General features: G+C 35.8%; 1 protein-coding gene across 1 annotated transcript; it reads right to left on the bottom strand.

Annotated features, from left to right (window-relative positions):
- Window positions 1-2,222: 2,222 nt before the first annotated feature.
- Window positions 2,223-2,762, bottom strand: LOC147804233 (protein GVQW3-like). The gene has a single exon (XM_087151464.1). It carries the CDS (start codon window positions 2,760-2,762, stop codon window positions 2,223-2,225), a length of 540 nt encoding a protein of 179 aa, XP_087007590.1.
- Window positions 2,763-14,216: the final 11,454 nt, after the last annotated feature.

Below are 14,216 nucleotides of genomic sequence, written 5' to 3'. Positions count from 1 at the left end.
GCTGTTCATTATTTATCACCTACTTGGATTTTTCAATTTCGAATTTTTTTTCGTTGAACAATGAGTACCTGATTCAATTTGGTTTAAGAGTCAGAAAAGATTTTTTTCTGCTTAGAATCATTCTAAGAGTCATTATTTTGAACTTCAGACTAAATTTTTTTATCGACTTGAACTTTTTTTTACGTTAAAGTCACAATGAGAACTGTGCAAATTTGAGATTCTGAAAAAACTTTACTTCGCATGTAAAAAATATCAATGTTTAGAATCAATTCTTTAATAGTTGAGTGTAAATATGTTATCAGTGGTTTATCTGAAGCAAGAATTACATGCTACACTTTCCGTTTCTTTTATATAACAGTTATTTTTGCTATATCAGTAAGCATGATTATTTCAGTTTATTTTTTGTAATGGTAAATTGCCTTCTTTCATAATTATACGCTATAATTTCTGATAGAGCTCTAATAAAAATATCCTAATTTTGGTTTGTTCACAAATGGAATTTATTACTCTAAAACTCCCCTTTTTTTGTTCCTCGTATGACAACTTATATTTGCCTACAAGAGGGTAAATGGTAAATTGATTTTTTTTACTATAATGCTTTTTTGAGATAGGCCTAACTATAAAGTTTCTGACTTCTCGAAAATTTCAACCTTCTTGTCTGAGAGCATTGATAGCTTAGTTAAGTGCTTTGTCATAGATCTTGTCCTAAAAATGAAATTTTATATGTATAAAAAAAGGAGGTATTGTTGCTTAACCAAGATTTTCATCTGATAGCTCCTAACACTGAAAAGTAACAATGCCCCAATGGAAACGATTGCATTTTATAACTTTCTTTAGATAAACCACTTCAAATATTTAGGTTTAACTTAAATTAACTTTTAACGAAATTACTACAACAGAGTTAAAATATTTTAAGTATTTCAAACTTGCACAAACTTAAATTAACTTTTAACGAAACGACTACAACAGAGTTAAAATATTTTAAGTATTTCAAACTTGCACAATAGTTATTTTGCATAACCTACTTTAACACTTTATAACGTTTTTTAAAAATATTTTTGGTATTGAGATTGATTTATAAAAGATAATTTATTGTTAAGACCAATTTTTTCTTTCTAATGCGTAAGTGGGTGCTATTTTCTAATTTTTTTCTATATTAGAGAACTGGCCATAAACTTGATTCTGTGCTTATAAATAAGCAAATTTTTAAATTTTGTGTTTATAACTACAAATAAGTTCGTTAAAAAACGATCAAATGACCATAAGCATAACTAACAGAAGATTGCTCCCCAGTGTTGCCTCACCCCCCCCCCAAGAACAGCTACTCCCCAATGATTGTTCTTAACCCCACGCTAATCTTTACAGTTACCCACATTTAAGTAAACAAAGCTCTTCATTGGCGTTTTTTTTTGTGTGTGTGTGTGTGTGTGGATATTCTGTAGTTATTAGCGGATGACTTCCCATCGACATTTAAAAATTAATGAAGTTGAAATATACAACCCTCCGCCTTACAAATGATTAGCATAGAAAAATGCAACTATCAAAATAATACTTTTTTCTCTGATTTTCATAATAATGGCTTAGACGGTTTGATTCGAAATTTTTTATTGAAGTAGTATATCGGTAAAACTAACGGGGTTTGAATAAAGCATATAATTCCATGGTTAATTGTAGTTAATAGAAAAAAAAAATTTTTTTTCTATTGACTTCCTATTGATTAAAAAGGAAGTTTTAAAATTAATGTATTTGAAAACAAATGCCGAAGTGATAGTGGAAATTCAAATACGAACTCTAAACTTTCAATTAAAAGCGCATGTTCAGATTTAAATTATTCGAAAGCTGAGAATACTCGTAAATTAAAATACTTGAAAGTAGCAAATCTATTACTAATATTTCGAAATAAAGATACGAGTAATGAGGGTTAAGAAAAGTAAGATTTAGAAAATCGGGTAAAACTGCGGGATAAGCAGATGCACACATTCTCTATTAGCAGATAATATATACGAGGCCTGTCTGAAAAGTATCCGACCTTTGGCCAGAAAAAATATTTCGAATACCTGACGGAGTTGGGACCCTAATCCCCTTCAAAGTAGGCCCCTTGTGCTTGCACACACTTAGCCCACCGATCCTTCCACTGCTGGAAACACCTCTGGAAGTCTTCTTTTGGAATGGTGTTCAGCTCCGTCGTCGCGTTCAGCATTATCTCTTCTCTACTCTCAAAACTAGATCCTTTCAGTCGCGTCTTCAATTTTGGATACAACCAGAAGTTGCAAGGAGTCAGGTCTGGAGAGTAGAGAGGTTGGCAAGCGGTTGTAATTCCATGTTTGGATAAGAAAGTGTGCATCAATTGGGATGAATGTGCAGAGGCGTGCTTTTTGTTCCGACGACAACAACTTGGGTACGAATTTTGCAGCCACTCGGTTCATGTTCAAATCTTCACGCAAAATTGTATGTGCAGAATCTTTACTCACTCCAACCTCTTCTGCAATCTCCCACACTGTCAAACGACGATCTGCCATCACCAAATTTCGCAACCTCTCAACATTAACTGCACTCTGAGCAGTTAGAGGCCTGCCACAACGTTGCTCACTCTCCGCTGATGTGCGGCCATCTTTGAATCGGTTGAACCACTTCTTAATTTGTGTTACACCCATCGCTTCTTCTCCAAACACCTGCTGAATCTTACGAATTGTTTGGCTTTGAGAATCACCTAGCTTTTGACAGAATTTGATGCAGTATCTTTGCTCAATTCGTTCAGTCATCTTGCGAGAAAACTAAATCCGACGAACACTACGAACAGCACCTTACTTGGCGACCACCAGCCAGCGAGTTGCAGAAGCGAACACGGTGAAAAAATTCAGTCATGTGCATTAAGGTTTCTCCTTCCACTGTGCACTAAGGCGCCGCCTTAGAGTCACTACTTTGCGCAGGAAAAATTAAGGTCGGATACTTCTTAGACAGGCCTCGTACAATCTGAGACTGGAACTATAACTTCAAAAAATATTAGATGTTGTTGGTTTAGGGATGTTAAAAATAATAGCACTGAGAATAATATTTATGAAGAAAATTTAGATGTTGAGGCAAGTTAAATTGATTTTATGAATGTAATTTGAAACAACTTCGAAGAGAGTCAATAGCTACCTTTAGGTTAAAAAAAAAATAGTTAAAAGCATGATGATTATTTAAGTATTTTTAGAATCGTGAACTTTATTCAGAGAAATCGAAAAACCTAAAAATTCAGTGTTTCAGGATCCAGATGAGTATTTAACGTAAAAAATAAACAAAAAATCGCTCGCTTCAGAACAGATTTGCCACCGAAGGATTTTGCAAAAATTCAGTGAAGATTTCCTAAATATTTATTTATGAACTCCCAGTCTGCGTTGTAGATCTTCCAAAAGATGACAACAGTAAGGAAATATATATTATTAGATATTTTAACATAATGAAAATACCAATTGAATACATAAGATCATAAAAACCGGCACAGTGCCATCGCTGACAAAACTTATTTCATATTCAAACCAACTGCAGACACTCTAAACTTTGTGTAAAGTATGCGGGCCTAAATATGTACACCTCATGCTCACCTAAATCCTGCAACTGCAATGGCAATCATGCTAAAAATTTCACTGGATCTGAAAAGTATCTTAGCATTATTGGCAATCGAAATGAGCTACAGGTGGCGTAGAGCAGAACTCTCTACCTGTGGTAACACTTCGCATGCTTTCACCATTAGCGTGTGGAGAGTCATAGGAGAAGGAAGTACGTTAGTTTCTGCCTTGATTCTCAAATTGATTAAGAACTTTTAATTTAGGAAACTCTTTGGCACTGAAAAATACTTTGAACATAGTTCTGGAAGAAAACGTCGTGGAAATTTAAAAAAATATTTTTCACGAGTGAATAATTCAAGCGTTGCGCGATTACGAATTGAAAAAAAAAATGAAAAGCAAAAACTACAAAGGAAATTTTTTGACTTTAAAAGGGAACCCAGACAACAACCTTCGGAAAATCCCTGGAGCCATGCAAATGTACTCAAAAATAACAATACCACGAAGGATGACTTTCGCTTACTTAGCCTACTCAAATAAGCAATTGATACCTCTAATAACCTTCAAAACCTTATTCCATTGTCACCTGCCAATACCAGATGAGCACTCATTCTTCTGAGATAAATGATGAAACAAAAAATAAATGAATAATGAACAGCAAATTATCACCTACCTCCCTAACTATAGTTCTGAGGAACGTAAATTTGCTCACCTCTAAAATGGCAGAATTCATGGACTTTATTGCAAGATAATCGCCTGTCGTGGTTGCTGTAACTGAAACTCACTCCAAGCCTTATACTATGTATGTAGGATACCAAATTACAATTCATACCGGTGCGATTGCGTTACACACAGAGAGGGTTGCATTGCAATTTATGTTTGCAATAAATATAAATTTTCCATCTATAATCTCAAAACTGTTGAAAACATTGATTAGACTTCTATAATCGTACAACTGGGTGAAATAAATATTAAAATCATTGCAATCTGCAACCCCCTCCCCAAATAATGATCTAAAATTTAACATTTTTGAAACTACCTTGAATCAAATATAGACACCATCGTTTTATGTGACTGTACGATAATAATAAAATTCAGGGCTGCACAAACGATATTAAACAAGGTCTTAAGCTTTACACTTTGATCAAGAACTTCGGACTCAATAGTGACCACATCCCCGTCCTAATCACCACCTAATCAAAGAATGATGAAAAAACCACTAAAAAAACAGACTGGCTCCTGTATCACAATACTCTAAGTTAGAAACACAGACAAACTTTAAACATCACTGCAATCTTCGTAAGATCCTAAATAATAACCTAAATGATACACTCAAGAAAGCCACGGATGAAATAACGATTTTGAGCAATCTCAAACCACCAAGACATATTGGAGAGATCATCAAGCGCGAAATCAATAGACTTAACAGAGGCATCATAATTCTATGTCATAGTCATGGAATGAGTTGTGTGGAAGGAAAAATTTTCTAGTCTAAATCGAGATGACAATTCTATTTAGAAAAAGACAAGAGCCCTTGAAAGGGTATTGCAAATCAACCTGTCTGTCTCTAACCAGAATGCAGAAACTGAAAAAAACAAAGTGACTGTCTTAGTTAACACCAAACAAAAACAGTTCTCTTTACTGAATCGACTTGTGCTATAAATGAAAAATATGTCAACGGCGCTTTTCGTGAAATTAATGTCACACCAGCATAAGAGAGCACTATGAATAGGACAAATAATGATGGAAACGTAGGTATCATTAAAAAAAACCTAAAGTCCCCAGGGCATGACAAATCACCAACGAGATGATGAAAATTATGCCTTTAAATATTATTCTATTACTTAAAAACATCTTCAATGCCTTCCTGGAAAACTGCTATTTCCCCAAGATTTGGAAAAAGTCAGACATCATCATGCTACACAAGCCAGAAAAGAACACTTTGGATCCTAACAACTACAGGCCAATTAGTCATCTTCTAAGCTTATATCTTTTGGGAAGTAAGTTCATAGTGAAAATAAATGGAACCTTCTCAGACTACAGGCCATTTAATTCAGGTGTTCTACAAGGCTCAATCCTGGGCTCACTATATATTCTACATACAGCCGACTTCCCAGTAAACAATGATTGCATGAACGAATTACTTGTATTATATGCTAATGGCACTGCCACCGGTACCAAGCTCTAAACAAGCTGTGAAATTACTGCAAAATAAAATCCAAGAGCATAGTGAAGCAAATGGAGCACGAAGCTCCATCCGGGTGCAAAAGTCAATTACTCATAATCAATAATAAATCTTAAGCTCAAAGTATTCCAAATATCACACTTTTTGATGTTGATATAAAACCTACAATGATGTCAAATATCTGAGAGTAATAATTTCAAAAAATCTCAACTAGAGCAAACATATTAACGAGATTACAAAAAAGCCAAGGGGCATTTTTTTGTTTATTTAAAATAATCTATTTTATATAAAAACTCCAAATTTGATCTGGCTAGTAAGAGAATCATCTACCTAGGTTATCAGGCCGATTATAATATATTCCTGCCCAGCTACAACACTCAGGGACAACTTAAAAATAAGCTATCAAAGACCGATGGCCAGATACTCAGAATGATGGTTGTAGTTCCTAGGGCAATTAGTAGCAGACTACTCCGAAATAGGACTGGGCGATATTAGAAATTATGTATCGTGATGCATCGTCAGTTTTGCATCGCGATATAGTATTTTTGAATTTCATTTACTTGTAAGGCACAGAAAGTCAGATTTCTATCAAAACTTCATACTCAGATTGATTTAAATCAATTTATAAATTGCGATATGTTTTGCTTAAGAAAGATATTAAATAAATTGACTACAATGTACAAATCTTACTTAAAATATTTATTGAAATGTTTGTTTAGAAATTCATAATACGCGTAAAACAAAGTTTTAAAAAACTTTTTTTAAAACGTTTTTTACAAATTAATATTTTCTTGTACTATTATGCATAAATAATTACATAATTATTAAGTTCGATCGTAATGTTCAATTTCTAAGTGAAACGTTAAAAATTATTTGTATGTTTAAAACAAAGTGCTAAATAAATTTTAGAAAAAAAAAACGCTTTTAAAACACTATTTTTTATTATTATCATTTCAGTTATTGTAGTTCATTTACGTCACACTAGAGCTGTACAATGGGCTATTGGCGACAGTCTGGGAAACATCCCTGAGGATGATCCGAAGATCCAAATCCGATGATCCAAACATCACAATTTTGATCCTCTGCAGATGGGATGGCACCCCCGCTTCGGTAGCTCGACGACCTGCACGCGAAGTCGAGCACTTTACGGTAAAACAGTTTAACGAGGACCAATACCGCACACCCTCGGTCCCTACGCAGACTGATCCAAGTGGTCACCCACCCGCACACTGACCGCAGCCAGTGATGCTTGACTTCGGTGATCTGCAAGGAACCGTGTCTTAACGGTCAGTCCACTGCGGGACCTTATCATTTCAGATAAATAATTAAATTAAATTAAATAATGACCGAATTATGAACGAAAAACAAAGTAAGATTTAATTTCTTAAAAATCAAAAAATTGTGATATTCGATAATATATTTAGCTAATTAACAAATAATACGAAAAGAATATTTTTAAAAAAAATTATTATACTCTCTAATAAAACGAAGTGCTAAATGATTTAAAAAAATGAATACGTAAACCTTTCAAATTTTTTTGTACAAACAAAGTTGATTGACTTATGTCCAAAATCCAAATGACAAAAAAAAAAAATTTGTTTTAACTTTATTTCTAAAAATAAAAACAACAAGATTTATAAATTTAAAATCAGTAATAAAAACTCATTAAATTATTAGAAGTTTCATCCAAAAAGTTTTTAATAAATTAAAAGAAAGTAAAAAAATAACCTAACAAATTCAATTCTTTATGGGCGCCTAAATTAGATTCCCGATAATTTTCACATTTAAAAATAAAAATAAGTTTTTTTTAAGAAAAACTTATCTAATTAATGAAGAAACTCTTCTTTATATACTCTTTTCAATAATAGATTGCCTTCAGAACAAGGTAACATCGGCGATCACGAAGTTAGTCCCACTGAAAATAATCTACAAGAAAAGTCGCGACAAAGAAAAAAAAAGCTAAGAGGTGCGAAAAGGAACATGCGATATAACGATATGTGTTCTCAAATCTCTGATTCTGATTCTACAGCTCACCAATCAAGGCCATTTCAGCATAACGAAACGAACATCGTCTTCCACAGCGCGAGTCGACATCGGAACGTAAGAGAAGAGTCTTATATCGCTATATCGTTATCTTATATCCTTGCGTGTCTTATATCGCTATATCGTTTTGCGCTCGTTGTCTTTACTCGACGGCTTAAATCAGATTTCTGATGCATCGCCTTGAATGAAAGTCGCTGTATCGTCTTGCCGATATATGCGTTAAATCGATATGTACATCGATTTATAGCCCAGTCATTTGTGGTCAAGTGCCTGTGTAAGCAATGCCCAGAAAGCATGTAACCTTACGACAACGTTGAGCCTGAATTTTCGTTTCATTGTCACGAAAAGGTTTGCAGTAACAACCTTTTTTCAATAAAGCAAAAATATTGCTATTTACAACCTTTTATCCTGAAATGATAACTAAATGATTTTTAAAGCTTTTTTAAAAAATATTGTTTCTTAGGCTAAAAAAAAATAAGTAAATGGCAAACCTTATTATTTTCATTTTTGTTTGTTGTCATGATAAGGTCAGCAGAAAATAAAGCTGAAACCTTTTTCCAAGGAAACGAAATAAGGCAAATATTAACCTTTCCAGCAAAAATATTAATAAATAATTAGAAAATATTTTGCAAAAAACCTCATTTGAGGAAAAGCAAATAAACGAGTTTAAGACCATGTTTTTGGATTGTTTTCTAAGGTCTGCGAAAGTACGTTGAGAAAACCTTCTTTTAAAGTTTTCTCGTAGTCACGGTTTAGATTTAAAAAGTTGGAAAAACATTTCTGTTGATTCTGATTCATATCTAGTCAACGGCTTTACCGTCTTCCTGTAATAACGAGAAATACTTTAGCAGTTTTCAAGTTCTGCTTTTTTAAGAAAATGTGAACACAACAAATAAAAGATAACGTTAATTTTTCGAAACTTTTCATTCGAATAATCATATTAAAAATGAATAAAATTAAAAAGAATTTCATTTTGATCTTCAATATTTTTTTTCAGAAATTTAAATTTTTTTGAAAAATTGTCTTAAGGGGTCCTATGGGTTGCGGTTCCTTTAAAATGTGTGGCCTATTCTCGTTTATTTTACCTCATTGCAGACCTAATTATGGTAAAGCACTAAAATATCCGCACCAAGAGAATTTCATTTAAAATATTCGATACAAAAATATACAAAAAATTCGCCCAACAGTGAATTCGTGAATTTGTGGGGCCCTAATAGCCATTTTGTCAAAAAACTGTTTTCTACAGTGATGTAGATAAGTATATAGAAAAAAATAGGAATCTAAAATAATTTTATTTTTTATATATTTATTTTTATTTGTGTATACAAACAGCAACTGTACAACATTATTGCAAAAGAAATTGACAGGTTATGTGTAGTTATGTTATATAAATTATAGAGCAACCTTTCTGCATTTTTGTGCTGCAAATTCCTTTATTTGCTCATCACATTGTAAGTCCTTCGTTAAATCACAATTTATGGAAAGAACTAATAAATGATTTAGTCGATGGTTCGACATTGTTCTCCTATATTTGTTTTCTATATATGATATCCTGGAGAAAGAGCGCTCCGCTTCACAGCTAGTGATTGGCAAAGTTAAAAAAATCTTTAAGATAGTATAGCAATTTGGGAAAACATCAACAAGTTTCTTTTCATAAATTAGCATAAAAATTTCACTGCAAAAGGTGTAAGACTCTGGCTCAGACTGAAATAAATAAGATTTTAACTGAATGCACTCATTCACTAAATGCTCGTCTACGTCATCAGGATAATAATCAACAATATTACGTACACTTTCCAGATCTATGTTTTACATATTTTTGTCTTACAAATCCATTAAAAATTTGAATTTCTTGCTATACATCTCATAGACTTGGCTCCTTTTATTTAAATCCATAATCAGCTTATCCAACGTACGTTTATCGTGTCTTTTTTAAATTCGTGTCTCTTTTAAATGGTCGCAGCTCTCGCTGCTCAATGTGTTCATGAATGAATGGATCGAACTCTGCCAATAGCTCCAGAGCACCCATAAAATTTCCATTATGTGGAGAACCAAATACTTCCTCGGAACCTCTGAATGTTAAGCCCCTTATACTTAAAAATTTGACCACTGCAATAACCCGTTTAAGGACATTGTGATCATATTCTGTTTCGTAATTGCTTCTGAAGCTGCTTGTTTAAAACAGATCTATTTTCTTTTCGTGTCAACCACACTAATATTGATTTCTTATGGTCATTAGAATTTTCATGATTTCCTAAACAAGTTCCTATGTGTTTCCAATCAGAAAATCCGGTTGTATATTGAGAAGGGATTTTAGAAAAAAGTTTGCAAGTCAAACAAGAAACAGTACCAACCCTGGTTGAATAACAAAACCAAGATCTATCCAGTGATTGACCATTTTTCATATTTTTAATGAAATACCTATTTTAAAAATGTTCTGTTTTGTTCTTTGTATTTCTTTATTGAAGATGAATATATATTTTTCGGATCTTTATTTCGAAAGTCAGTCATTTCATGTGAGAGGATGTCATTAATAAAGTCATTATTCAGCAATTCTGGCGTCTGGCCACAAGCCCACGTCTAACACGTTCACTCCCTGAGGGGGTTTACCTTCTTTAGGTAAACACAGGGAGTCACGCCCCGGGGTACCCTAGTGATCTGTCCTCCCTTCGTTTTCCTCTCCCTTTACTCCTACTTTCCCCTTTCTCTTCCCCCTTGTCGTGGTTGCCAAATATACTGGTGAGGGCTTGTCATCTGTGTTTGATTACCACTCTGTTGTGTTGGATATAGATGGGAAGAGACCACCCGCGTGTTTGCCGTGCGTGGAGACCCGTGTCCCTGGAAAAGGGGATCCTGGTAGTTGAGGGGCATCTTGGTACCCCAATACACTGCTTCGGCCCTTGCTTCAGGTAAACGGGAGGTGCATATTGGCCTGTATGCATCAACCGGCTTGCCACGAACATCATCTGTTGGCTTAGGTCAAGTCCGGGGTCACTTGCTGGGCACCTCGTTAAGGGTGGAGGCTGCTTCAGGGGTGACTCGCGGGCGTATAACTATTGGCTAGCATTGGTGTATGTAACGTATTGGCGTTAGAACCAATATGTTGTCTGCATCCCCTTAGTTGGACTCCGTGGTGGGTGGTGCCGCTGGTAGTTGAAGTCTTTGAAATTTTCTATGGCGGAAAATGACGGCAAGGTGTTTAGTTCTGCACACCATAGCAAAAACAGCGGAACACCTTTATCACCGTGTGAATATGCTCGTTATTTTAATATAGCATTGATAAATCCCACTGTTTCTAACACTTCGTTTAGTAAAATATCCCCATTTTTGATACACAAAGCTCTTATCTCTGTTTTAGGAGAAGTAACGTCTGTTCGAAAATTACGATCAGGTGACCTCTTAGTACAGGTATCATCTGAAAAACAAGCGACTACTCTATCAACCTGTAAAAGTATATGTTCGTTTTCAGTAAACGTCACACCTCATAAGACTCTGAACACCTCACAAGGGGTGATATCGCAATCAGAATTTATTGATGACACAGAAGAAATGATTGTAGATGAATTGCGCGATCAACATGTTATTGCTGTAAGAAGAATTAAGGTTCGTAGGAATGGCCAACTCGTTCCCACGAAACACCTCATTCTTACTTTCGCTACTCCGAAGTTGCCATCTGAAGTCAAGCTTGCCTGGTATAACTGTCCGGTTAGACCATACGTGCCAAACCCTTTGAGATGTTTCCAGTGTCAAAGGTTTGGTCACTCAAAGGCCTCTTGTCGTAGCACACCCATTTGTGCTCGCTGTTCTGGTTGTGGCCATGACGATACTTCCTGTGAGTTACCGCCCCTTTGCATCAATTGCAAGGGTGATCATGCGGCCTACTCCAGGAATTGTCCAAAATGGTCACAAGAAAAAGAAATTCAGACCATTAAAGTCATGCAAAATTTGACTTTTAATGAAGCAAGGCGAATGGTTACCGCTCGAACCCCCCGTCCGGGCGTATCCTATTCTGCAGCTGTAAAAGCAACCTACTGCTCTGTCAGCACACAAACTGATACTCCTTTCACGCTAACATCTACCAAACAGCCTACATTTCATTTTGGAGCATCAAAACCTAATGTTTCGAATCAAGCAACATCATCACGCAGTTCTACCTCGACCAATTCTCCACCTTCTAAGGCAGCTAAATTAGATCAATATGATAAATTTCCGAAGAAACAACAACGCATAGACACAAAGCCCCAAACAGTACGTCAACGTCCTGGACAAACGAAAAAGAAAAAAGATCCGAAGTACCTCCAGTATGCCAATTCAGCTTCTGGAGTTTTACAAAATCTTGAAGAGGACTATGAAGTGTCCATTTATCTCTCTGAAGACGAAGAAAGCATTTTAGATTGTCCTCCGACTAATCAAGAGATCATGCAAATCTCACAATCCACAACATAATGGCATTTACGCTTATTTCGTGGAACTGTCGTGGCATTCGCAATAAATCAACTGATGTCAGAGAGATAGTCTCTCGATATCAACCTACGTGTATTCTATTTCAAGAAACACTTTTAAAATCATCAGACAAGTTTCACTTGCGTAATTACTCGTGTTTCCGAAACGACTGCGATGATCGCAACCGACCACATGGTGGTGTTGCGATTTTAACTACAAATAACTTACCTTTCATTAGCATTCCATTGACAACCTCATTACAGGCTATTGCTATTCAGATTCATATCAATGTTCTCATCACCATATGTTCCATTTATTTACCACCCAATGACTCGATTTCACAAACTGATTTGAATTGCTTGATTAATCAATTACCTAAGCCTCACATTTTATTAGGAGATTTTAATGGCCATAGTGTATTGTGGGGCAGTTCTGACTCCAATGATCGGGGTCGAAAAATCGAAAAACTCATTGAAGACCATGACCTTTGCCTGCTAAACCAAGGCGAAGAAACATACTTTCATGCGCCCACACGAACATTCCATTCCATTGATTTAGCTTTCTGCTCATCAGACCTCTTACCTTTTACTCAATTTTCTGTAGACAATGACTTACACAACAGTGATCACTTTCCCCTCGTTGTTTCATATTCTGCTACTGCACCTATTACTCCTAGACCACCAGTATTCATTTATCATCGCGCTAACTGGAGTTTGTTTACTAAACTTGCACAGATCACTGATTCCCTCGTTACCTCTAATACTATAAATACAACTGTTGATAATGTTACGTCTGTAATTATACACGCAGCTGAAGAGAGTATACCAAAGACCTCCACTTCACCTCCCCGCCATCGCAAGCCTTGGTGGAATGAGGAATGTGCCACTGCTTATAAAGATCAAAGACGCCTTTGGAACATCTTCCGCCGTACCCCAACAACAACGAATCTTCTAGCTTTTAAACGAGCTAAAGCCTTTGCCCGCAAGGTCCGACGTAAGAGTCAGAGAGATAGTTGGTCGAGATATGTTTCCTCTATTACATCGTCGACATCTCCGACCCAAGTCTGGTCAAGAGTAAAGAGAGCAAATGGTATTTACCGGGACTTTCATTATCCAGTGTTTGAGATAAACGGCATCAAATACTCGTCTCCCATGGAGGTATGTAACATTTTAGGCGAAACATTTGCAGCTACCTCAAGTCCAGACAATTATAGCACAACATTTCAACTACACAAAAGTAACGCTGAAAGCCAATCTATTAATTTTAACAGCCGCCAATTCACATCATACAATTGTACTTTCACCCTTCCTGAACTAAAGAGAACACTGTTTAGATCTTCCAACACAAGTCCAGGTCCTGATGGGATTACATATAAAATGCTCCGCCACTTGGACACGAGGTCTTTAAAGAATATTCTTGCCCTATTCAACAGAATATGGACAGAGCAGATGTACCCGTCGAGTTGGCGTGAAGCCATTGTAATACCCATATTAAAGCAAGGAAAAGATCCAAAAGAGCCCATTAACTATCGCCCTATAGCACTAACCAGCTGTCTTGGTAAAACGCTTGAGCGTATGGTTAACGCGCGCCTTGTGCATTACCTTGAAAAAAAGCGCCTCATACCAAACTTTCAGAGTGGTTTTCGTAAGGGAAGATCCACAATTGACAACATCGTTGCTCTTGAGTCTAGAATTCGCAATGCTTTTGTCCGGCGCAATCATCTAGTCTCTATCTTTTTTGATATCGAGAAAGCCTATGATCGGACCTGGAGATATGGAATTCTGAAGGCACTGTTTGATATGGGTCTCCGTGGTCGTTTGCCAATTTTCATAAAAAATTTCTTGCTCCGACGCTATTTTCGTGTTAAGCTTGGATCCAACTTTTCTGACCTATATATTCAGGCTGAGGGTGTTCCCCAGGGCAGTGTGCTAAGTGTCATATTGTTCATCGTTCATATTTCACTAGTTTTAAACGTACTGCAACCTGCTGTCTTTGGC

The sequence above is a fragment of the Parasteatoda tepidariorum genome, chromosome 9, assembly GCF_982258835.1.
Source record: "Parasteatoda tepidariorum strain Cologne lab strain chromosome 9, Ptep-v5.0, whole genome shotgun sequence".
NCBI classification, from domain to species: Eukaryota; Metazoa; Arthropoda; class Arachnida; order Araneae; family Theridiidae; genus Parasteatoda; species Parasteatoda tepidariorum.
Note: the sequence above shows the minus strand (reverse complement) of the source record. Positions and strands in the feature narration are given on the sequence as shown.